This window comes from Hemitrygon akajei, chromosome 1, assembly GCF_048418815.1.
Source record: "Hemitrygon akajei chromosome 1, sHemAka1.3, whole genome shotgun sequence".
NCBI classification, from domain to species: Eukaryota; Metazoa; Chordata; class Chondrichthyes; order Myliobatiformes; family Dasyatidae; genus Hemitrygon; species Hemitrygon akajei.
The window spans coordinates 218289198-218315007 of NC_133124.1; the positions used below are offsets into that span (position 1 = coordinate 218289198).

The 25810-nt window shown below is 45.8% G+C and overlaps 1 protein-coding gene across 1 annotated transcript in view; it reads left to right on the plus strand.

Moving 5' to 3' along the window:
* Window positions 1-25810, plus strand: part of LOC140735902 (bone morphogenetic protein 1-like) — a 275011-nt gene that overhangs the window by 111659 nt on the left and 137542 nt on the right. The window contains exons 3-4 of the mRNA XM_073061499.1: window positions 19406-19489; window positions 24557-24718. Of these exons, the coding sequence (XP_072917600.1) occupies window positions 19406-19489; window positions 24557-24718 (246 nt within the window). The remainder of the gene's footprint in view (window positions 1-19405; window positions 19490-24556; window positions 24719-25810) is intronic.

Genomic DNA, 25810 nt, shown 5'->3' on the forward strand with positions numbered 1-25810 from the left:
GTTTCCCTGGGCCAGAAACTGCACGGATCAATCACCTCACTGATGCCACCTTCTACCCTCGCTCCAACTCAATCTTCCCCTTTTCCAGGTGAAGCGTCTTAACTGGCGCCTGATCCCCCCACTGTTTGCTTCCTTCTTGCGTTGTATTTTCCTCTCCCCTGTGCAGAAATTAAGCCAGAATTATGTACGTACCAGTAATGTCTGTAATTGCAACTTGTCAGCACATGAGAAAGACCATGCACGAGGGAAGTGACATCTCCATCCATTTGGGGAGTAAATTATTGATCAACAGACATTCATTCAACCAATTTCAAGGATAAACAAGAACTGTGTGGTCAAATTAGACCCATTAAAATCATTTTACAAGAAGGTTGATGGCTGTTGAAGTGAAATATAGCATGAAACAGCCTAATTTGGGTTTGTATAACATTAACCTATCATCATATCTTAATGACCATCGCAGAATTGCAGGCTGCACTAAGGTCTGTTCTATATAATTTGTACTGTAAAGTTTCTATTTTTAGCTGGCAGGGATTGTAGCTGTAAGTGCATTGTAAATACTTACTGCTTGATTCAGGGTTCCAGTCCACCCCTGAAATTCTCCTTGTAGACTCTGCTTAGCTTTGACTGATCTCCATACTAGTAGAGCGGTCTCCTCAGATTGGCCATCAGGTTTAAGGAGGCCACTCTTGTGGTAGAGGCCTTTGGGACCAGGGCCTCTGCTAATACAGAGCCGGGAGGGATTTGCTCCAAGTGTGAGCTGCATTGTGGCGGGTTCGAGAATGAGTCATGTTGATGATGTCAAGAAAAAAAGTGGAGCGTCTTCATTAGAATCAGACTCAGAATCCGGTTTATTATCTCTGACATATATTGTAAAATCTGTTGTTGATTAGTCAGCGCTTGAAGGGTTATGGAGAGAAGGCAGGAGACTGGGGATGAGCAGGAAAATGGATCAGCCATGATGAAATAGCAGAGCAGGCTCGATGGTCCAAATATATGCAAGATGCAGACAGGGACAGCACACACTGAACAGCACATCAAGTTGTGGGAATTGTGTACAGGAACACCTGCAGTGAGTATGGATCGGACACTCCCAAGTCCAAATGGGAAACACCCGAGAAGGTAGTGGAGAATGACAGGGCTAAGATCCTGTGGGATTTCCAAATACAGACTGATGAGCAGGTACTGGCCAACCGACCAGACACAGTAATACTGGACAAGGAACAGAAGAAAGCCACAGTAATAGACGTGGCAATCCCGAATGAGAGTAACATCAGGAAGAAAGAATATGAGAAGCTGGAGAAATACCAGGGCTTGAAAGAGCAGATAGAAAGGATGAGGAAGGTTAAAGCCAGAGTAATCCCGGTGGTGATAGGAGTACTTGGAGCTGTGACACCTGGACTGGGAGAGTGGCTCCAACAAATCCCCGGAACGACATCCGAGATCTCGGTCCAGAAGAGTGCACCACTCGGAACAGCAAGGGTACTGTGCCAAACCTCAAGCTCCCAGGCCTCTGGTGGAGGACCCGAGATTGAGAGAAGAGTACACGTATGCACCACACATTAGGGGTGAGAAAAAGAATTATATAGTGTATTATTAATTGCCCTTCGGTTAATTGGTGGCAGCCTCTTATTTGGAACAATTTTTAAAGAACAACAAATTGAGAAAATAGTCGGGATTCACTTTGTTTATTTGGGACACTATGCTGCTTAATTGGGACAGGGGACATTCTCTATCCAATGCCAGTCACGTACACATCGTATGACCTGTTAGAAGCTACAGCGTACTTATTGCGAACGGCTTCTAAAAAGGATAATTAGTGGGTTTGTGTTCAAAAAGCAGTGATTTTAGTCACTGATAGTTGGTGAGTAATAAACAGCAAGACAATTCAGAACTGATTTGCTTGCTCCGTTTTCCAGTGTTCGGGCCTGGAGATGCCAGAAATGGCTGGGAGTGAAAATGAAACAATTTCACTACCTTAACAAGTAAGGAACTATGAAGAACTTGAAAGTATTGGCAATCATTTTGAATGTTACAAAGAAAATCAAGATTTGGAGGATGTAATTTTCGAAAGCATTGTATGAAGGCAGTCGATGATCTTGCACTGTGTCTGCGCTAGTTTTGTTCATTTACAGTGATACAAAAGAACACGTCAGCGTCCACTGAGTGAATTCTTCTGTCAATAACTATTTTATAATACTGTAGTAGTTTCGTAGTGTTCTAATTTGTTCTGTATTTCATTTAAACACCTAATTTGTTACTCAGTTAAACAGCAGCTTGTCTTCTTTATACCTTTTTAACTATTTCCATGCAACTTCAGCTAACTGGGACATCCGGTGAATGTACTGGTCCTGATGTGTCTCTGTTAACCGGAATCAGCTGTATTTCTCACCGTAATCTCCTGTATTGCACCGCTGCCACGGAACAATGAATTTCACAACATAGTCGAAAATAATAAACCTGATGCTCATTCTGAAAGCTCCTCTCTGCACTGTGACATTCAGAACATTCTGCTGTGGTTTAATGGACCATCTTACACGTTCTGTACTGTTCTAGCAGATTCTGATGTGGTGCATACATACAGTACTGCGCAAAAGTGTCAAGCACGTATTGCAAGAGTGCCTAAGATTTCTGCACAGTACTGTATTTGTCAATGTGGAGCGTAGAGGAAGTTTGTAAATCTGGCAGGAGCAAAGGATGTTTGGAATGGTGAGGTGGGACGCCATGGGAGGGGTGTGGGACAACTGGCAGAGAAGGAGTGCCAGGCACGGGTGCAGACACACCCAGCCCTGAGACACCAGGCAAGGTCATTTCGTTCCAAACAATTGGTTTATTGATCATTACAGAATGTATTTCTGGTGCTTCCCACTCCCTCCCCTCTCCCTTCCCCTTTTCCCAACCGTGATTCCCCGCTCCCTGCCCCCTTCCCACTCTCAGTCCACAACAGAGACTCATATCGGAATCAGGTTGATCATCACTCACATATACCAAGAAATTTGTTTTTTTATTGCAGAATGAGTACAGTGCAAACATAAAATTACTATAGTCCTATGCAAAAGTCGGAGGTTCCCGAGCTGTATATATGTGCCTAAGACTTTTGCACAGTACTGAATATGGTCCATTCAGAAATCTGATGGCGGAGGGCAAGAAGCTGTTCCCTGAAAGATTGAGTGTGTGTCTTCAGTCTCCTGTACCTCCTCCCTAGTGGTAGCAATGAGAAGAGGGCGTGTCCTGGGGGTTATGGTTATTTGCACAAGTACGTCATTTCTTGGCCCTCTGAATGTAAATGATCGGGAGGAGGGGCAGAGTTTCCAAGTTAGCCGATGACACAAAAATGCTGGGATAAGAGCATTTGCACTCTTTAGCAGACTACAGATGAAGCAAGCAAGTGGGCGAAGACTTGGCAACATTAACTGGCAGGTTGTTGCATGCATTTTGGAGGGTAAATGGTGCGTAGACCGTATGATAAAGAGCTTGGAGTTTAGAAGAATAAAGATCAGGAAATATAATTGTAACTACTATACACAAGGTACTGTTGAGACCACATGTGGAGCATAGAGTTCAGGGCTATTGCCCTTCATAGTTCAAAGTAAATTTATTATCAAAGTACATACATATCTGTCACCATCTACAACACGGGCATTCATTTTCCTGCAGGCATACTCAACAAATCTATAGAATAGTAACTATAACAAGATCATTGAAAGATCAATCAGAGTGCAGAAGACAACAAATCGTGCAAATGCAAATATAAATAAATAGCAATAAAGAATGAGAACATGAAATAACAAGATAAAGAGTCTTTTAAGTGAGATCATTGGTTGTGGGAACATCTCAATGGATGGGTAAGTGAGTGTCATTATCCCCTTTTGTTCAAGAGTATGATGGTTGAGGGGGAGTAACTGTTCTTGAACCTGGTGATGTGAGTCCTGAGGTTCTTGTACCTTTTATCTGATGGCAGCAGCGAGGAGAGAGTATGTCCTGGGTGGTGGGGATCTCTGATGATGGATGCTGCTTTCCTACGACAGCGTTTCATGTAGATGTGTTCAATGGCTGGGAGGGATTTACCCATGATGTACTGAGCCAAATTCATTACCTTTTGTAGGATTTTCCATTCAAAGGCATTGGTGTTTCCATCCCAGGCTGGACTGCATCCAGTCAATACACTCTCCACTACACATCTTTAGAAGTTTTACATATGCTGAATCTCTGCAGACTCCTGAGGAAGTAGAGGCCATGTTGTGCCATGCATGGTTCATAGTTTAAATTTAACTGTCACTTAACCATCCATGAAAACCCATAAATACAGCCAGATGATACAGCATTACTCCAGGGCAAGGTGCAAAGTCGCACACAGCACAAAGCACATACAGCCCATCTAAGATAGCAAGTACGTATCTTTGGGGCATTGTCCAATGATGACAGGAAACCTGTGCGGGAGGGTTTTTAAAGTGGAGAAGCCGTCGCACTGGGGCAGTTCCACTCTCTCGACCTCAGAAGTCTGGGCCCAGTGGGACGAACAAACGTCATAAACTGGGGTCTTCCTTGGTCGCAGTGGATGACGTTGACATCTTCTGTGCCTTGTTGTGCTCTTCACCCTTCACGGAGCATTGCAGAACTTCCTTCCTAGCTGTTGGATCTCACTGTCGATATCATTCCCCCAGTCCGCCGGAGCTGACTTTGCATGCTGGGACGGGCATGTCCCTACGTCACTGGGGTATGAGACTGGAGGCTGCTCTCGCCTGGTTTAGCCCGCCTGTTACAGCGGTGTACTGCGGTACGGCCACCGTCACACGCATACTTGGGGCAACAGGTGAGAGCTGAGTGTCTGGTGGTGATCAAACGTGAGTGAGCAGGCTCGCACTTGAACGCTTGCGGGCTGCCCCCAGCACATTCGTAGAGTAGATTAAAAGGACTCCAAAAGGACTGTATTGTGTAGTAATTCTCCAAGTTTCTGTGCAGACGTATCAAATCTTAACATAGAACAGGGGCTGCCAATTGTTTTCATGCCATGGACCTCCTGCCATTAACCGAGGGTCTGTGGACCCCAGGCTGGGAGCCTCTGACGCTGAGGTCTAGAATGTGTTAGGGAAGGTGTTGCATCGTTTGAAAGAGGGGAGTGAAGAGTGCTTGATGATCAGGGAGTGTACAGAGTGTTGAGAAAGGAGCAGCCCCTTTGTAATTCTGGAAGATGCTGGTTGGGGAGAGGAAACTAATGTGACATCAGAGAAGGATCTGCATAGGAGATGAGGGTAATTCTAAACTGCAGCTTAATAGTTAGCTAGTGTCGAGTCATGTTCCACAGTTCAGGAGTAGGAACATCAGTCTCTGCAGGGTAGGGCCTGGTTTATTGAGCAGAAACACCAAAATCTTCCACAGCAGGTCAGAGGTTAATGAGGTGGATCATACCTGCCACCCACACACATCCACTCCCAGTGCTTTGCCCGTGGGATCAGCCAACCTACAAATGTCGATATGACAACCACCTCACAATGGGCTATCTGTGATCACTGAGCCCCAGCTGGCCCAGGCATGTATAAAAACGTTCAAAATAGATTTGTCACCAAAAACACTTACAAATTTCTACAGAGGTACCGTGAGCGCCTTCTGACTGTCTGTATCAGCGTCTTGTATGGGGGCTCCTACAGAGAATTGAAGTGAGCTGCAGAGAGTTGTAAACTCAGTCAGTTTCAACATGGGCACTAGCCTCCATCGTATGCAGGACATCTTCAAGGAGAGGTACTTCAAAAAGTCTGTGTCCATCATTAAGGGCCTCTACTACCCAGGTCATACCCTTTTCTCATTGCTACCATCTGGAAGGTGGGACAGAAGCCTGAAGGCAGACACTCTGTGATTAACAAACAGCTTCTTCCCCTCTGCCATCTGATTCCTGAATGGACATTGAAACCATGAACACTTCCTCACTAGTAACTCTTTTCAGGCTTCCAGCCGGGTGCAGGTATTGATTTTAACTGATGTTTCGATGTCATACTCTGACATCTTTATCAGGGACGATGCCTGGGCATGCCTAGTCTAGTGGTATTTATTCCCCCGTTGTCTGTCCCTTCTGATTGGTTAGTCTTCATCCAATCAGGTTTCCAAGGGTCTCGGCCCGAAACGTTGGCTACTCTTTTTTCGCAGATGCTGCCTGACCTGCTGAGTTCTTCCAGCGTTGTGTACGTATTCCAATGTCCCACCATTGGATCCAGAAAGGAATGTCATTAATCAAACTGGGCAGTAAGGTGACTAGATCAGTCCTCAACAAGGGGTTAAAGTTCACTCCAGTCACCAGAGCAATACCTTATTTGGACTACAATGGAGCACGCAGTCCAAAAACTACCACAGATACCATGGAGGAGGGAAGGATAGAGGGCTGCATAGTCATTAAAACAGCTGTTTTGCCAAAAACGGACATTACAAAAGGAGAACAAGTGGCTCTCCAGGCAAGACGGCAAAACACAGCCATCATGATTTTACCAGTGACAAAGGAAATGCAACGGTCTTGAAGTCCTTGAAGGAATACCAAAGGGAAATCCAAGAGATCCCACCTACAGATTTCTACAGTGGGATACCACAGATTCGATTGTGATGATGACCTCTGCTTTACTGAAGAAATCCGGACTGCCAGCAGACACGTGCAAGAGACTTGGGCTTCAGGTGCTGATGCCACGGAGACTTTACAGGCTCCCTCAGGTACCCAAGGAGGGCTCAGTGGGATAGATTCTCTGACTTACTACCTTAACGGCCTTGCTGTCTTCCTTTGTTGTGGGCTGTGAGCATCACATTGTGAATTTGACTGACTTCATAAACACGATGACCAACATCCAGCTGAACCTGGAGGGATATAACGGTCAGTTTCAGCCTATTGTCCCTGTTCCCTTGAACAGGGTTTGAGTTCCCATCAAGGACAGCTTGGTCCTCCTGTGCTCAGGGTTTGATAAGGGTACCGTTGACCTTTTTGAAGACACTCTCAGATCAATGTACTTCCTGTATAAGGGGACTACTATGAACAAACAGACAAGTGGCCATGTGTTTGCCCTTGTTGCCTCCTATTGATAATTTCTACATGGAGGATTCTGAGGAGAGGGCTCTGAGTTCATCTCTCATACGCCCCAAATGCTTCTTGAGATATGTCAGTGACACCTTGGCAGTGTGGCCTCATGGGCTGCAGGCACTCCAACAGTTCCACGGCCATCTGAGTACATCCAAACATTCAATTTATGTGGCAGATGGAGAAAAATGGCTGTGCTTCCTGTTCCTGGACAGAAACTGGACATAAACCTCTGATAATGGCATCTATCGGAAACCCACTCACACAAACTTGAACCTCACCTCTATCAAGCCTCCCAATGTAGAGTGGTTCTTTTCTATTTTGATTAACCATGTGAAATCTATTTCAAACCTGGAGATTCTCCATGAGGAAATAAGATGATTATGCGCGGTGTTCCTACAGAGTGGCTACAAGGTGAAGGAAATCAACTGGGCCCTTAAAAGGGCCAACAGAAAAAACAGGAAACCGAACAACGAGGAGGAACCCGTTGATACCTGTCTTCCCTATATCTCCATGGTTTCTGGAAGGATCACCAGGATCCTGAAGAAATACCAGATTAATACCATCCGCAAACCCATAAGGAAGCTCAAATCACGGCTTATACAGGTCAAAGATGACCTGGGACTCAGGAGGGCTGGTGTTGACAGGATTTCCTGTGAACGCAGAGCAGTGTATGTCAGCTAGATGGGATGCAGGGTGGAAACCTGCATCAAGGAGCACAGGAGGTGTATCTGTTTAGGTTACCCGTAGAAATCAGCGGTAGCAGAACACTGCATTCGCAATGGCCTTAGGATTGTCTTCTATGCCCCAAAACTACTGTGCCATGCCAATGGTTTTTGGGACCACCTGGTAAAGGAAGCCATTGAAATAAAACTAGAGGAAAACAATTTTAACAAAGACAAAGATCTTGCTCTAAGTAAGAGCTGGAATTCTATTGCAAACAAGGTGGGAGAGTGGAAACCTGATTGGATGAGGGCTAACCGATCAGGAGGAATGGATGACAGGGGTATAAACACCACCGGACTAGACATGCCCGGGCATCATCCTCGAAGAAGATGGCAGAGTTTGTCATCGAAATGTCAGTTAAGATCGATACCTGTATCCGGCTGGAAGCCCGAGAAGAGTTTGTTCACCGAGAAAGCACTAGATCCTTTGGCATGACAATAATTAGTCCAGAATATAGTGGTAGAGTTACAGAGAAAGTACAGTGCATGCAGAAGAGGAGATAAATACCTTTAAAGATTAAAGTTTAGCTTAATTTGTCACATGTACATTGAAAGATAGAAAGAAACAGTGAAATCTGTCGTTTTCTGCAATGACCAGACCAGTCCAAGGATGTGCTGGTGCCAGTCTCCATTCTTCTGGTGCCAACGTACCATGCCCTCAACTTACTAACCCAAAGCCACACGCCACTGGAATGTGAGAGGAAAGTGGAACACACCGAGAAGACCCTGGTGGTATGGGAGAACGTACACACTTCTTGTATAAGTGGCGGGAATTGAACAAGGATCACTGGTGCTAAAAGGCACTGTGCTATAAGTAAGCTGCAAGAGCTGTGACAAGGTAGACGGAGAGATCAAGAGTTCATCTTCATTGTAGAAGAGCTTTGTTCGAGAGTCTGAGAACATCGGGACAGAAACTGTCCTTGAGCATGGTGGTTTGCGCTTTCAGGGTTTTCTATCTTCTGCCTGTTGGCATTCGAAAGAAGAGGGTTTGTCCAGGAAGGGATAATGTTGATTACACTGGCTGCTTCCTGAAGCAGGAAGTATAAATAGTGTGACAGAGAGCACTCAGTAAATGCACTTCCAACACACACACACACACACACACATGCACACTCACACACATACACACACTCACACACATACGCATACACACACTCACACACACACTCACTCACACACACTCACTCACACACACACACACACACATGCACACTCACACACATACACACACTCACACACATACGCATACAAACACTCACACACACACTCACTCACACACTCACTCACACACACTCACTCACACACACACACACTCACACACATACGCATACACACACTCACACACACACTCACTCACACACACACTCACTCACAAACACACTCACTCACACACACACACACACACTCACTCACACACACTCACTCACACACACACACACTCACACACATACGCATACACACACTCACACACACACTCACTCACACACACACTCACTCACAAACACACTCACTCACACACACACACACACACACTCACACACACACGCACACACACACACACACACACTCGAACACATACACACACTCACACACATACACATACACACACTCACACACACACTCACTCACACACACACACACACACCTGTCATTCTGCTGCCACTGTGTTGAGTGTACGCCCTTCAATGTCTCCCCTGGTATATTTTCTCATTAACGGATCCTAAACCGAGCTGATGGCTTTATGGTGCCTTTCCTGCCACACACGGTGGAATCTTCCTTTTCTTTAGTAATGGGGATGTGCAAATGTGTATATATTGTTTGTATACTGTATGGAATGTAGATACTTCCACCTACTTTGTAATATGATTGTAACTACATTGTGGGGTGCATCATATTCCAATTCATGTATAGTCTAATTTAACTTTCTCGGTAATTTCTGGTGCCTAAACAAAAAGGTCTCAGCAGGAGAGGGAGATTGGGGCATCAGGAGTTCACACCGGACAAAAATAGTACCGAGCTATTATTGTACTTTCTGGTGGATATCTTTTTGTAAATATGGATGTTTCGTTAGGCGATTTTTGTTTATGTTTGTAAGTTTGATTTTTGATACACCTAATAAACTCCTTCGCTAAGGTGCTAAGCAACTCCAGCCATATTTTTCTTCAGTCACAACCCACGTCTCTGACACATATAGTACGTGGAGGGGAGACTGCTTTGTGTGATGGACCAGGCAAGGTGGCAACTCTCTGCAATTCCTTGCCACCTCCGGCAGCCCAAGCTGTGATGAATCGGGATGGGATGCTACCCGAAGAAAACATCTAGATAATTGAAACAAAAGAAGCCAGGGCTTCTTCGCTCCATTCAAGGGTCATCTTCATTCACCAGATACATCAGTTGTATCGGGAACTTGCTGTGGTGTGTTAGTCAGGTACGTCATGCAAAAGTAAACAACGCACTGCAACATAAAGGGTAAAGAATTATAGAAACTAAGTTAGAAATACAGACGTTGATAAATATGTACATACAAACGTGTATTTATAATCTAAACGGCATTATAAATAGTGGTACAAAGTGTTTACAATGGAGTGTAGTGACTGAGGCAATGGGGGGTGGGGGTGAACTAGATTTATCAGACTAACATCCTGGGGAAGAAACTTTGAAGATGGCGTGAAGTTTTTGTTTTAATAGCTCCAATAGAGAACTTTTGGAAAAGACAGTTTGCTAGGTGGGTAATGTCCACAATGGCTTTTTTCCTGCTGGCGTCTTTGTCCTGGGCACAAACACTGATGGCGTCCGCTGACCTGACAGTTCGCGTAGTTTCTGTGTTTTGAGGATGCTGCAGTAATGGCTGAAGTGAGGATGCTCTCTATGAAAAATACACTATTTTAAAAGCACCCTGTTCCCTTTTTGTGTGGGCAACTCACGACTATAATGAATAGAATAGAATAGAACTTTATTGTCTTTGCTCAAGATTTCAGTGCTACTCCAGTCTGTGCAAAACAGATATTTACAATGCATATGGTACGGCTTAATTAAAAAACACAATTCCCATATTTACATGCATCAAGTGACTTTGAAAGGCCATCGGCAAGCCAGGGTGTAGCATTACTCAACCGGCCTTGGAAAGAAGCTGTTCAATCTCACTGTCTTGGCTAAGATGTTTCTGAATCTCCTACCAGATGGCAGGAAGTTGAACAGACAGTATTGGATGGGATTGGTTAGTGATATTAAAAGTGTACCGCAGGCGTAGAGGATTATAGATTGTGTCCAGGTCTGGTAGTTGAGTACCAACAATGTGCAGAGCCATCCAAATCACCCGTGAATGTATTAGAATGCCACACTGTCAGTATGCTTTCTATTACTCATTGATGAAAGTTGGCCAGCAATTCTTGTGGCAGATTAGCTCCCCAGAAGCATCTTAGATAGGATAGTCACTATTGTGCTTTCCCTACTACCAAGCTTATGTTTTTATTATGTAAAAATTAGGATTTTTATTATGTTTGCAGACCACTTCAGGACACTCCAGGCTGTTTCCAATGTATATACCGGTAGTGAAAAGGGTGTTTGTTTACCCTGGACATGGCAGACCTCATCTCATTTCAGCATAAATCCAGGTTTCCTCTTCCAGGTCAATGGAAATTTGCTTTTGAAAATAAATGGAAAATGCTGCAGAACCTAAATTAGTTCTGTCTTCTTCTCTTCATTCTCTGCAATTTTTTGAACCCAGATTTCATGCTCCAAACTTAACCTTTTCCTTAAATATTTCCTGATTGTGGTCCTTACAATCAAAAGTTTTTCAGAACTAAATCTGATGCGGTAAGGTTGCAAGTTGAGCCTTAGATCCCACGCCAAAATTCAAAGAACAAAGTAAATTTATTATCAACGTACGTACAGTACATGTCTGGGTGGCCAGGAGGAGATCTGTCTCTAGCAAAGGAGGTGTAAGGTTCTCCTCCCTGTTAGCCTGCAGGTCACCCTCGGGCAAGGTGTAGCACCTGCTAAAGCCCCCGATCAGGGTCATGTGAAGCCATGGGAGCAGGTGGTGGATGGTCGTATGAGCAGCCGGTGCAGATCACAAGTCCTGGGTATGCGACCACTGACGCCAGGCAGACAATCTCTCAAGGGTTTTGATAATAGCTGGGGTTATCCATTTTGTAAAGACACTGCCCAGAAAAAGGCAATGGCCAAATATTTGCCAGGAACAATTATGGTCAAAGGCCACGATCGCTCATGTCATATGACACGGGACATAATGATGATGACGATGATGACGTATGTGTCAGCAGGTGCAAGACTGAGATTAATTTTCTTGCAGATATTCACAATAGAACAGGGAAATCCAACAGCATCAACAAAAAATTAAACACAAGTACTGACAAACAACCTGAAGAAGGGTCTTGGTCTGAAACTTCATTCATTTCCATACATGCTCCCTGACCTGCCGAGGTCCTCCAGCACTTAGTGTGTGTTATCCTGGACCTCCAGCATCTGCAGAATCTCTTGTGTTTCTGACAAACAGTGAATATGCAAAAGAAGACAAACTGCAAATAAACTAAAATAAATAAGTAAATAAATAATACTGAGAACATAAATTGTGGAGTTCTTTGGTTGAACTTGGTGAATCAAGGACTTCCCCCATATAGGCCATGCTCTCTCCTCACTACTACCATCATGTAGGAGGTACAGAAACCTTAGGTCCCACACCACCAGGTTCAGAAACAGTTATTACCCCTCAACCATCAGGTCCCACACCACCAGGTTCAGGAACAGTTATTACCCCTCAGCCATCAGGTCCCACACCACCAGGTTCAGAAACAGTTATTACCCCTCAACCATCAGGTCCCACACCACCAGGTTCAGGAACAGTTATTACCCCTCAGCCATCAGGTCCCACACCACCAGGTTCAGGAACAGTTATTACCCCTCAGCCATCAGGTCCCACACCACCAGGTTCAGGAACAGTTATTACCCCTCAGCCATCAGGTCCCACACCACCAGGTTCAGGAACAGTTATTACCCCTCAGCCATCAGGTCCCACACCACCAGGTTCAGGAACAGTTATTACCCCTCAACCATCAGGTCCCACACCACCAGGTTCAGGAACAGTTATTACCCCTCAACCATCAGGTCCCACACCACCAGGTTCAGGAACAGTTATTACCCCTCAACCATCAGGTCCCACACCACCAGGTTCAGGAACAGTTATTACCCCTCAGCCATCAGGTCCCACACCACCAGGTTCAGGAACAGTTATTACCCCTCAACCATCAGGTCCCACACCACCAGGTTCAGGAACAGTTATTACCCCTCAACCATCAGGTCCCACACCACCAGGTTCAGGAACAGTTATTACCCCTCAGCCATCAGGTCCCACACCACCAGGTTCAGGAACAGTTATTACCCCTCAACCATCAGGTCCCACACCACCAGGTTCAGGAACAGTTATTACCCCTCAGCCATCAGGTCCCACACCACCAGGTTCAGGAACAGTTATTACCCCTCAACCATCAGGTCCCACACCACCAGGTTCAGGAACAGTTATTACCCCTCAGCCATCAGGTCCCACACCACCAGGTTCAGGAACAGTTATTACCCCTCAGCCATCAGGTCCCACACCACCAGGTTCAGGAACAGTTATTACCCCTCAACCATCAGGTCCCACACCACCAGGTTCAGGAACAGTTATTACCCCTCAGCCATCAGGTCCCACACCACCAGGTTCAGGAACAGTTATTACCCCTCAACCATCAGGTCCCACACCACCAGGTTCAGGAACAGTTATTACCCCTCAGCCATCAGGTCCCACACCACCAGGTTCAGGAACAGTTATTACCCCTCAGCCATCAGGTCCCACACCACCAGGTTCAGGAACAGTTATTACCCCTCAACCATCAGGTCCCACACCACCAGGTTCAGGAACAGTTATTACCCCTCAACCATCAGGTCCCACACCACCAGGTTCAGGAACAGTTATTACCCCTCAGCCATCAGGTCACACACCACCAGGTTCAGGAACAGTTATTACCCCTCAACCATCAGGTCCCACACCACCAGGTTCAGGAACAGTTATTACCCCTCAACCATCAGGTCCCACACCACCAGGTTCAGGAACAGTTATTACCCCTCAGCCATCAGGTCCCACACCACCAGGTTCAGGAACAGTTATTACCCCTCAACCATCAGGTCCCACACCACCAGGTTCAGGAACAGTTATTACCCCTCAGCCATCAGGTCCCACACCACCAGGTTCAGAAACAGTTATTACCCCTCAACCATCAGGTCCCACACCACCAGGTTCAGAAACAGTTATTACCCCTCAACCATCAGGTCCCACACCACCAGGTTCAGGAACAGTTATTACCCCTCAAACATCAGGTCCCACACCACCAGGTTCAGGGACAGTTATTACCCCTCAACCATCAGGTCGCACACCACCAGGTTCAGGAACAGTTATTATCCCTCAACTATCAGGTCCCACACCACCAGGTTCAGGAACAGTTATTACCCCTCAACCATCAGGTCCCACACCACCAGGTTCAGGAACAGTTATTACCCCTCAACCATCAGGTCCCACACCACCAGGTTCAGGAACAGTTATTACCCCTCAACCATCAGGTTCAGGGACAGTTATTACCCCTCAACCATCAGGTCCCACACCACCAGGTTCAGCAACAGTTATTACCCCTCAACCATCAGGTCCCACACCACCAGGTTCAGGAACAGTTATTACCCCTCAACCATCAGGTCCCACACCACCAGGTTCAGCAACAGTTATTACCCCTCAACCATCAGGTCCCACACCACCAGGTTCAGGAACAGTTATTACCCCTCAACCATCAGGTCCCACACCACCAGGTTCAGGGACAGTTATTACCCCTCAACCATCAGGTCCCACACCACCAGGTTCAGGGACAGTTATTACCCCTCAACCATCAGGTCCCACACCACCAGGTTCAGGAACAGTTATTACCCCTCAACCATCAGGTCCCACACCACCAGGTTCAGGAACAGTTATTACCCCTCAACCATCTGGCTACTGAACCGGTGTGGGTAACTTCACTCCCTTCAACCCTGATCTGATTGCACAACCTACGGACTCACTTTCCAGGACTCAGCAGCTCATGTTCTCAGTGTTATTCATTTACTTATTTCAATTCTCTTCCTTGCACAATGTTGCTCCTTTTGCTCATTAGTCGTTCATTTGTCTTTATTATTTATAGATTTTCATAAATTCTTGTTAATGCTGACAAGAAAATGAAGCCCTTATATGGTTATGTAAACATACTTGAATGAATAATTTACTTTGAACTTAGAACTCTTATTTGACTGGGCCTTATCAGAAACAGCAGTATGAACAGATTACTAACTTTGTGATGGAGTGGTAACAAGTATCTCTACACATCCGAGGTTACTGTGATAACCCAGTCGTTACTTACAGGTAGAACATGCTGCCAGTGTTTACCATGATTCCTTTCTGAAAAGTTCCGTTGTAAAATTAAAACATCAATCCATCTTTGAATAGTCTATAATTTGTGCTTTATGATTTAAGCTGTGGTCTGGTGTACCACATTTTTCTGGCTTTTGAAGTCTCTTTCTGCATTTCCCCTTCCTGCTATTAGGAAGGTAATCATCATTAGGCAGAGGTCCAGAAGTCCCACTTTCTCCTGCATTCTTCATCTGAGACCCTCGGTGGTGAGTGAAAATCAAAATACTGCAGCTACAGGGAATCTGACACATAAACAGACAGTGAATGAAGCACTTAGCAGGTCAGGCAACATCTACGGAGAGAGAAACAGAACTTATTATTACAGGTTGACAAACTAGGAAGGAGAAGATTGGATGGGTGGAGGAGGATTTCTGTTGTTGATGGTTGAGTTCCGCCAAGCACTGTAGGAATGCTAGATTGATGCCATGGTTGTAGCGACACTTGCGGGTCCCTGTACATAATAAAGTGGCCACTGAGTGTGTGCTGGTGGTCTTCCATCCACTTCATGGTTTGACATGTGTGTTCGGGTGTTATTCTGCACGCCACTGTTTTAATGCATGGTTATTTGAGTTCCCATGTATCTTGGCTGAAAAGTCGACTGTTTAATCATTTCCATAGATGCTGCCTGACCTGCTGAGCTCCTCCAGCATATTGTGTGTGTTATTTGAGTGACTGTTGCCTTCCTGTCAGCTTGAACCAGCCTGGCCTTTCTGCTCTGACCTCTCTCATCAACGAGGCATTTTCAGCCCCAGAACTACTGCTCACTACATGTTTTTTATTTGGTTTTCACTCCATCCTCTATAAACTCTCGAGACGTTGTGTGTGAAAATCCCAGGAATCAGCAGTTTCTGAGATACTCAAACCACCCTGTCTGGCACCAACAATCATTCCACAGTCAAGATCACTCAGATCACAGATCTTCCCTATTCTGATGTTTGGATTGAGCCTCTGCATGCTTTTATGTATTAAGCTGCTGCCACATGACTGGCTGGTAATACGTTTGCACTAGCGAGCAGGAGTAATGGTGTGCCTAATAAAGTGGCCACTGGGTGCATATCAGTGAAATCAAATCAGCAAGGACTCAACAGGGCGGACTGCAAGTGTCGGTACGCTTCCGGCGCCAACAGAGCCTGCCACGACTCACTAACCCTAATCTGTACGTCTTTGGAATGTGGGAGAAAACCCGCACAGTGACGGGGAGGACGTAGAAACTCCCTACCAGCAGCAGAGGCGATTGAAGCTCCATCTTACAGTAGGCGCTGTGATAGCATTATGCCAAGTGCTACCCTACCATACGCCCATTTAGACATCATGGCCAGATCTGACACAAACTGAAAGTAGAAGGGGGAGGACAGAGCTTACACAGAGAGTGCTGACCGTGTGGGGTGTACTGCCAGCACCACCATCACCACCAGGGCTACAGATCATCTCCGAAGCTTCTTTCCTGTAGCTGTCCAGCTCCTCAACAAAACTCACTGGGGTTCAGTACCCTGACTGTCCCTGCACAACATCATTAAATGGTCTTTCCTGCTCTCCTTGTTCTGTTGTTAATTATTGAGTCTGTTCATTTATTTAAGCCTGATTATTGACATTTGCACGTGTGACCATTCTGCTAATTGTTGAGTGCTCATGGCTGGTTTGCACTATTGTCTTGTGAATTGTTGTCTATTGCCCACTGCTTCTTGCTTGGCACCAAATCATTATCAATACCGGCAATGGAGTGGTGGTGGTAGAGGCATTAGGGGCATTTAAGAAACTCTTAGATACCCCATCAATGAGTTGCTCATAGGCGGAGAAGCTGAAGGAGCTAGACTTGGTGCAGATCGAGCGAAACTTGCATCAGAGAAGTTTCGGAGGAGTCGGTGTGTGAAGGCGGTGTGCAGTCGAACAGTGAGTGATTGGCTTAGTCTCTTTCTTTGTGTTCGCAAGACCCTTTTGGACGTTGGCAATGTGGAATGCTACAAGTCCGATTCACTGATTTATTGGCGGAGTAACACTGTCTCGTTTGGCTGCATTCACGGGTGTTCATGTATGGTTGAACGATGGTGCCTGCATACAACACCCCTTTGGTCAACAACTTCTGGATAGATCATGAAACCATTTCTTTTATGCCTTTTACATTTGTTTTTCTTCTTGGATGTGATTCTGGGAGTGTTAGAGTCTATGATTTGCTGTTTGGAGATTGTTTGGGTGTTCCAGCATTCTACAGTCTCCAAGAGGAATCTGGGAGATAGAGGCATTGTGTGTGAACCTCGTGGTGAGGAGGCAGCAAGCGGACGTTCGACTCCATTTTGCCAATTAAAGCTACCATTGTTCGCTAAAGTGACGAGGGAAATTGAAACATTGAGGTGAATGCAGAAGCTCGGAGATCATTTGGCGGCTTGAGCGCTCTGCAGTCTCCGAGAGGATTCTGGCCGACAGGGGCAAATCTGGTGGCGAGACGGCTGTGGGGTGCGAGCCAATGTTCGATTCCATTTTTCCGGCCAAAGCTTCTGCTGTTTGCCGAGGGAGACTGGAGTATTAAGGCGAGTGTGGAGAGTGAGTGCTGGCTGCCTGCCTTTTGATTGATCTGCTACCGAGAGGGTAAAGCCTGCTCTGTCACTGTGCCCGGAGAATGTTACCCAGGTTTTCTGTGTTTTGGATGTGGACTTGGACTGTAGACTTCTCTTCAGTCTTATAGATTTTTATATTCTGTGTTTTTCACCCAATCTTTCTTGGTTTTTTTGGTGCAGAGATGGGGATTTGGGCATCGATGTGCCTGTTCATTTTGTTTGCTTTTTTGTGTGGGAGGAGGGATCTGGGGGGGTCAATGTGCCTGTTCGTTTTGTTCATTTTTTCTGTGCAGGGAGGGGTGGGGTGGGGTCTGAAGATTGTGCTGTTTTTCTTTCTTGGTTTCATGGTTACCCGGAGAAGAATTTCACGTTGTTTACTTTGATAATAAATGAACCTTTGAATTGAATTGAACTGAGATAGGCTGACGGATGATAGAAAAGTGGACGACTATTTAGGAGGGAAGGGTTAGATTGATCTTATAGTAGGTTAAAAGGTCAGCAGAACATCATGGGCCGAAGGGCCTGTACTGAGCTTTATTGTCCAATGTCTATGTATGTTCTTTCACAAAATGTATGAAGTATTGTAAGGTAGATAGAGACAGCAACCCAGAATCTGAATCAGGTTTAATATTACCGACACTTGTTGTGAAATTTGTTGTTTTGTAGCAGCAGTGTGGTGCAATATGTAATGGTAAAAAGTGAAGGTGAAGTTCCTTTCCGCACCTTGTCTGCCACATTGGTGGCACCGTTGCCGTTTCTTTTAGTGTTTGTCTGTTTCGCGAGGCTGAGCGCTCAAAGCAGCGCACAAGGAGCTGGCCGGATTCAAACCCGGGACCTCCTGCTCCGAAGTCTGGGTGAGGATGCCACTGGCACAGACAAATGCATAAAACATGCTATAAATTACAATAATAAGTATATTTATTAAAATTACATTAATTAAGTAATGCAAAGAGAGTAAAAACTAGTCATGAGTTGGTTCATGGTCTGTTCAGAAACAAGACGGCAGAGGGGGAAGAAGCTGCTCCTGTACCTCCTCCCTGATGGTAGCAATGAGCGGTGGGCATGCCTGGGTGATGGGGTCCTTAATGACGGATACTACCCTTTAGTGCCATTGTGCTTCGAAGATGCCCTCGATGCTGGGGAGCTGGGACCCATGATGGAACAGGCTGAGTTTGCAATCCTCTGCCGCTTTTCCCGATCCTGTGCAGTGGCCCCTCCCTCCGTACCAGACGGTGACCCCCGTGGTGGGGAGGCCGGTGTCTGTGATGGAACAGGCTGAGTTTGCAACCCTCTGCTGCTTTTCCCGATCCTGTGCAGTGGCCCCTCCCTCCGTACCAGACGGTGACCCTCGTGGTGGGGAGGCCGGTGTCCGTGATGGAACAGGCTGAGTTTGCAACCCTCTGCCGCTTTTCCCGATCCTGTGCAGTGGCCCCTCCCTCCGTACCAGACGGTGACGCAGCCCGTCAGAATGTTCTCCATGGCACATCTGTACAAATTTGTTAGAGTCTTTGGTGGTGAACCAAGTCTTCTCAAGCTCCTCAGTCTCCTTCGAGCTAAAGCATCACGTAAGCTGTGTCCTCTTTATCCGCAGCTAAAGAAACTGGACTGCACTGGAATGGAACAAACTTCCCGAAAAGTGGACGATCTGGCTCTTCAGGTGGCAACCCCTGGAGAGGTAAGACACCTGATTCATTTAAAGGCCCGGGAGAAGGAAGTTACTGTCACAAAGTGCTGGAGGAACTCCACAGGAGTATGGATAGGGGTAAACAGTTGATGCTTCAGTCTGAGGTCCTTCTCATCTCTAGATGCTGGCTGACATGTTGAATTCCTCCAGCACTTCGTGTGCATTCCTCAAGATTTCCAGCATCTACAGAATCTCTTGCCTCTTCACTATTACAGCCCTGTGCAAACGTTTTAGGCCCATACTGTATATACAGCTAGGGTGGCCAACACCTTTGAACATTTGGCAACGTGAAGTGGAGAGCGAGTTTGCAAATCTGGTGGGAGCAAAGGATGTTGGGAATGGCGAGAGTGGGGCGCCACGGAGGAGGTCTGGGACAGGTGGCAGAGAAGGAGTGCCAGGTGCAGGGGCTGGCATGGGTGCAGACATATTCAGCCCTGTGCAAAAATCTTAGGCACCCGAGCTAAATATATATGTGCGTAAGACTTTTGCACAGTACTGTACCTCTTGCACACTCTTGCATACACACCCCTCTCCGTTAATACACACACTCCTCTCCGTTAATACACACAGCCTCTCCATTAATACACACACCCCTCTCCGTTAATACACACAGCCTCTCCGTTAATACACACACCCCTCTCCGTTAATACACACAGCCTCTCCATTAATACACACACCCCTCTCCGTTAATACACACAGCCTCTCCGTTAATACACACACCCCTCTCCGTTAATACACACAGCCTCTCCGTTAATACACACACCCCTCTCCGTTAATACACACAGCCTCTCCATTAATACACACACCCCTCTCCGTTAATACACACAGCCTCTCCGTTAATACACACACCCCTCTCCGTTAATACACACATCCTCTCCGTTAATACACACACCCCTCTCCGTTAATACACACACCCCTCTCCGTTAATACACACAGCCTCTCCGTTAATACACACACCCCTCTCCGTTAATACACACAGCCTCTCCATTAATACACACACCCCTCTCCGTTAATACACACAGCCTCTCCGTTAATACACACACCCCTCTCCGTTAATACACACAGCCTCTCCGTTAATACACACACCCCTCTCCGTTAATACACACACCCTCTCTGTTAATACACACATCCTCTCCGTTAATACACACACCCCTCTCCATTAATACAGACACCCCTCTCTGTTAATACACACACCCTCTCTGTTAATACACACATCCTCTCCGTTAATACACACACCCCTCTCCGTTAATACACACACCCCTCTCCGTTAATACACACAGCCTCTCCGTTAATACACACACTCCTCTCCATTAATACACCCCTCTCCGTTAATACACACACCCTCTCCGTTAATACACACACCCCTCTCCGTTAATACACACAGCCTCTCCGTTAATACACACACCCCTCTCCGTTAATACACACACCCCTCTCCGTTAATACACACAGCCTCTCCGTTAATACACACACCCCTCTCCGTTAATACACACAGCCTCTCCGTTAATACACACACCCCTCTCCATTAATACACACACCCTCTCTGTTAATACACACACCCCTCTCTGTTAATACACACACCCTCTCCGTTAATACACACACCCTCTCCGTTAATACACACACCCCTCTCCGTTAATACACACAGCCTCTCCGTTAATACACACACCCCTCTCCGTTAATACACACAGCCTCTCCGTTAATACACACACCCCTCTCCATTAATACACACACCCTCTCTGTTAATACACACATCCTCTCCGTTAATACACACACCCCTCTCCGTTATGTTACGTACCCCGTAACTGGGTCACTTACCAGCAAAGATAGAGAGGTCTGTTGAAGTCTGATGGTACCATTTTTAACAGTATTTATTGATAAAAATACACAAAAATAATATCAATGCAAACATACAGATAATATACGTCGTCAATACTAAATCTAAAAGCGCAGGTATAATAATAATCAATAAGAAATAGCTCTATCGTTGTCTAGGGGATAATGTATTGTCCGATGGAAATATAAAAGTCACTTTAGTTCATTCAGGCTGCAGCCTTTGGTTGGAGTCAAGAGAGAGAGATTTTGGAACTTGCCAGATTTTCCTTTTTTATTATGTCGATCCTTTGAAATGTCGTTGGTGTCCTTTTCCTTTTAGCTAAGCCGTTCTTCCGTGGTCAGTCCCGCCAATCCCAGGCAACGGGAAAGGACGCACGCGGGCCCCACCGGCTGTCACTATTAAACGCTGTCATGGGATTTCTAGCATTTCTCCTGGTGCGTTTAAAGGGGTTAATACACACACCCCTCTCCGTTAATACACACATCCTCTCCGTTAATACACACACCCCTCTCCGTTAATACACACACCCTCTCTGTTAATACACACACCCTCTCCATTAATACACACACCCTCTCTGTTAATACACACACCCTCTCCGTTAATACACACACCCTCTCTGTTAATACACACCCCTCTCCGTTAATACACACACCCTTTCTGTTAATACACACATCCTCTCCATTAATACACACACACTCTCCGTTAATACACACACCCTCTGTTAATACACACACCCCTCTCCGTTAATACACACACCCTCTCCGTTAATACACACACCCTCTCCGTTAATACACACAACCCTCTCCGTTAATACACACACCCCTCTCCGTTAATACACACACCCTCTCTGTTAATACACACATCCTCTCTGTTAATACACACACCCTCTCTGTTAATACACACACCCTCTGTTAATACACACACCCTCTGTTAATACACACACCCCTCTCCGTTAATACACACACCCTCTCCGTTAATACACACACCCTCTCTGTTAATACACACACCCTCTGTTAATACACACACCCCTCTCCGTTAATACACACACCCTCTCCGTTAATACACACACCCTCTGTTAATACACACACCCTCTGTTAATACACACACCCCTCTCCGTTAATACACACACCCTCTCCGTTAATACACACACCCTCTCCGTTAATACACACACCCTCTCCGTTAATACACACAACCCTCTCCGTTAATACACACACCCCTCTCCGTTAATACACACACCCTCTCTGTTAATACACACATCCTCTCTGTTAATACACACACCCTCTCCGTTAATACACACACCCTCTCTGTTAATACACACACCCTCTCCGTTAATACACACACCCTCTCTGTTAATACACACACCCTCTCCGTTAATACACACACCCCTCTCCGTTAATACACACACCCTCTCCGTTAATACACACATCCTCTCCATTAATACACCCCTCTCCATTAATACACACACCCTCTCCATTAATACACACACCCTCTCCATTAATACACACATCCTCTCCGTTAATACACACACCCTCTTCATTAATACACACACCCCTCTCCGTTAATACACACATCTTCTCCATTAATACACACACCCTCTTCATTAATACACACACCCCTCTCCGTTAATACACACACCCTCTTCATTAATACACACACCCTGTCTGTTAATACACACACCCTCTCCGTTAATACACACACCCTCTCCATTAATACACCCCTCTCCGTTAATACACACACCCCTCTCCATTAATACACACATCCTCTCCATTAATACACACACACTCTCCATTAATACACACACCCTCTCCGTTAATGCACACACCCCTCTCCGTTAATACACACACCCTCTCCGTTAATACACACCCCCCTCTCCGTTAATACACACACCCTCTCCATTAATGCACACACCTTCTCTGTTAATACACACACCCTCTCCGTTAATACATCCCTCTCCGTTAATACACACACCCTCTCTGTTAATACACACACCCCTCTCCGTTGATACACACACCCTCTCTGTTAATACACACACCCCTCTCCGTTAATACACACACCCTCTCCGTTGATACACACACCCTCTCTGTTAATACACACACCCTCTCTGCTAATACACACACCCTCTCCATTAATACACACACCCTCTCCGTTGATACACACACCCCTCTCCGTTACTACACACAGCCTCTCTGTTAATACACACAGCCTCTCCGTTAATACACACACCCCTCTCCGTTAATACACACAGCCTCTCCATTAATACACACATCCTCTCCGTTAATACACACACCCTCTCCGTTAATACACACACCCTCTCCGTTAATACACACACCCTCTCCGTTGAGTATGGAGTCTGTGCTGAGTTAGCTAAGCAGGAGGAAAGAGGCAGATGTTCACTCCTCACGACTCCTTTGGAAAGTGAGTGCTGTAGCTGGAAAGGGGAGATGGTGGGAACTGAAACTTTGATGGAAAGTTTATTTTATTGAAAAGGCTCCCATATCCTCTCAAATGTCTAGAGTTGCACTGACATCGGGAAAAAAATCTTAATGAATCAGTTTAGGGTCTGGGAACATAGTTATTATGTTGCAGGGATAATTAAGCCTGAACTAATGACTTGAATCCAAATTCCACTGTAGCAGCTGGACAGTTTAAGCACAGTTAATAAAATATACTTTATATTAAATTGCTGGTTATGGTTAATGATAACTATGAAATTACCAAATTGTTGTTGAAAATCCATCTGGTCGGGAAAGGATCTCCCATCTTTAACTAATGCATAAGTGACTTTAGATGCACAGTTTGTCTTCTTTTGCACATTGATTGTTTGTTAGCCTTTGTTTATGGACTGATAGAACACTACAGCACAAGCCATTCGGCCCATCTAGGTCCATACAGAACCACCATTCTGCCTGATCCCTATCGACCTGCACCCAGACCATGTACTTATCCAAACTTCTCCTAAATGGGGCAACTAAACCTCACCACCACTTCCACATGGAGCTCTTTCACACCACCCGCTGAGCAAAGACGTTTCGCACTCAGGTTCCCCATAAATAATTCACCTTTCACCCTTGACCTGTGACCTCTAGCTGTGGTCTCACCCAACCCCAGTGTAAAATGCCTGCTTGCACCTACCCTCTCTATACCCAGAACTATTTCCTGCACGGATTACTTCTGACAGAAGTATTGAGCAGGTGGAAGACTGGAGACCCTTTTCTCCTTGCGTGCAGGTAACCGAGCCCGGAAAGGCAACAGGAAGGGTCTTCGGCGGAGGGTCAGAAAGTCCCGGAAGAACGAAACTCGGAGTCGAGTACGACGAGCCTCCACTTCCCGGCCTGAGCGCGTCTGGCCTGAAGGGGTGATTCCTTACGTGATTGGTGGAAACTTTACTGGTGAGTCACACTTCTGACTCAGTCAGGCAACTCTTAGAGTCAGGGTCATAATGTTGTGTATTTAATATTTCAGTTATATTTGAGTAATCTTGTGTGTAGGTATGTATGTATGTATGTGTATATATATATATTTTGGTCAGTTATGCATTTTTGTTCATTTAAATAACCCATTACGGGTTTAAGTATGTGAACTGCATACGTCATCACGCTGCCATGTGATAAATGTGTGTACCTCGCTTACAGTAAACATGAAGTTAGACCCACATTCCCAGAATTAGTTTAATATTTTAACGATACAAAACATAACACGTAGGTAATTCCACAATTAAAGATGAGCTTTATTTGTCACAAACGCATGGAAACTTTCAGTGAAGTGTGTTGTTTAGCGACAGTGACCAACCCTGCCTGAGGATTTGCTGAGGGCTGCCCGCTAGTGTTGCCACGCGTCTGGCGCCAACATGGCACGCCCATGACGTACTAACCTTAAACCTAGCCGTACGCCTTTGGGCTGCGGGAGGAAAGCAGAGTACCCGGAGGAGACCCACACGATCACAGGGAGAACGTGCAAACTCCTCACATGTATCGGGGCGAACTGAACCCTGATTGCAGTTGCACGAACTGCTACATTACCGTGCTGCCCGGTCGCGCATGTTTCTGCCAAATTTATGCTTCCAAGCTTTAGGAAAGGTGCGTATTCCCCGGAACTGGCAATTGGATTGAGAAAGAATGTCATCAGCAGAGACTGATTGGGTAGCCAAGACCCTCAGCACTGCGAGGGGGTCCGAACCTTGGAGGCTATAAGTGTGAGGTTGTTGCTGACTGTTCCAAAAGGAAATTCATTGGGAACCTTTCTTTTCAGTTCCAAACAGAGAATGGGGACTGCTGTACCTCAGGGTGGAGTTGAAGTGAGTTGCGAGTGTATATTAATCCAGTGTATGTTAATATATGCTTGTTATTAAGCATATGCCCATATTCAGATTCATTTATTGATCACACGGTGAAATGCGTTAACAACCGACACAACCAGAGGATGTGCTGGGGGCAGCCCGCAAGCGTCTCCACACAATCCGGCGCCCACAACAGAACAATACA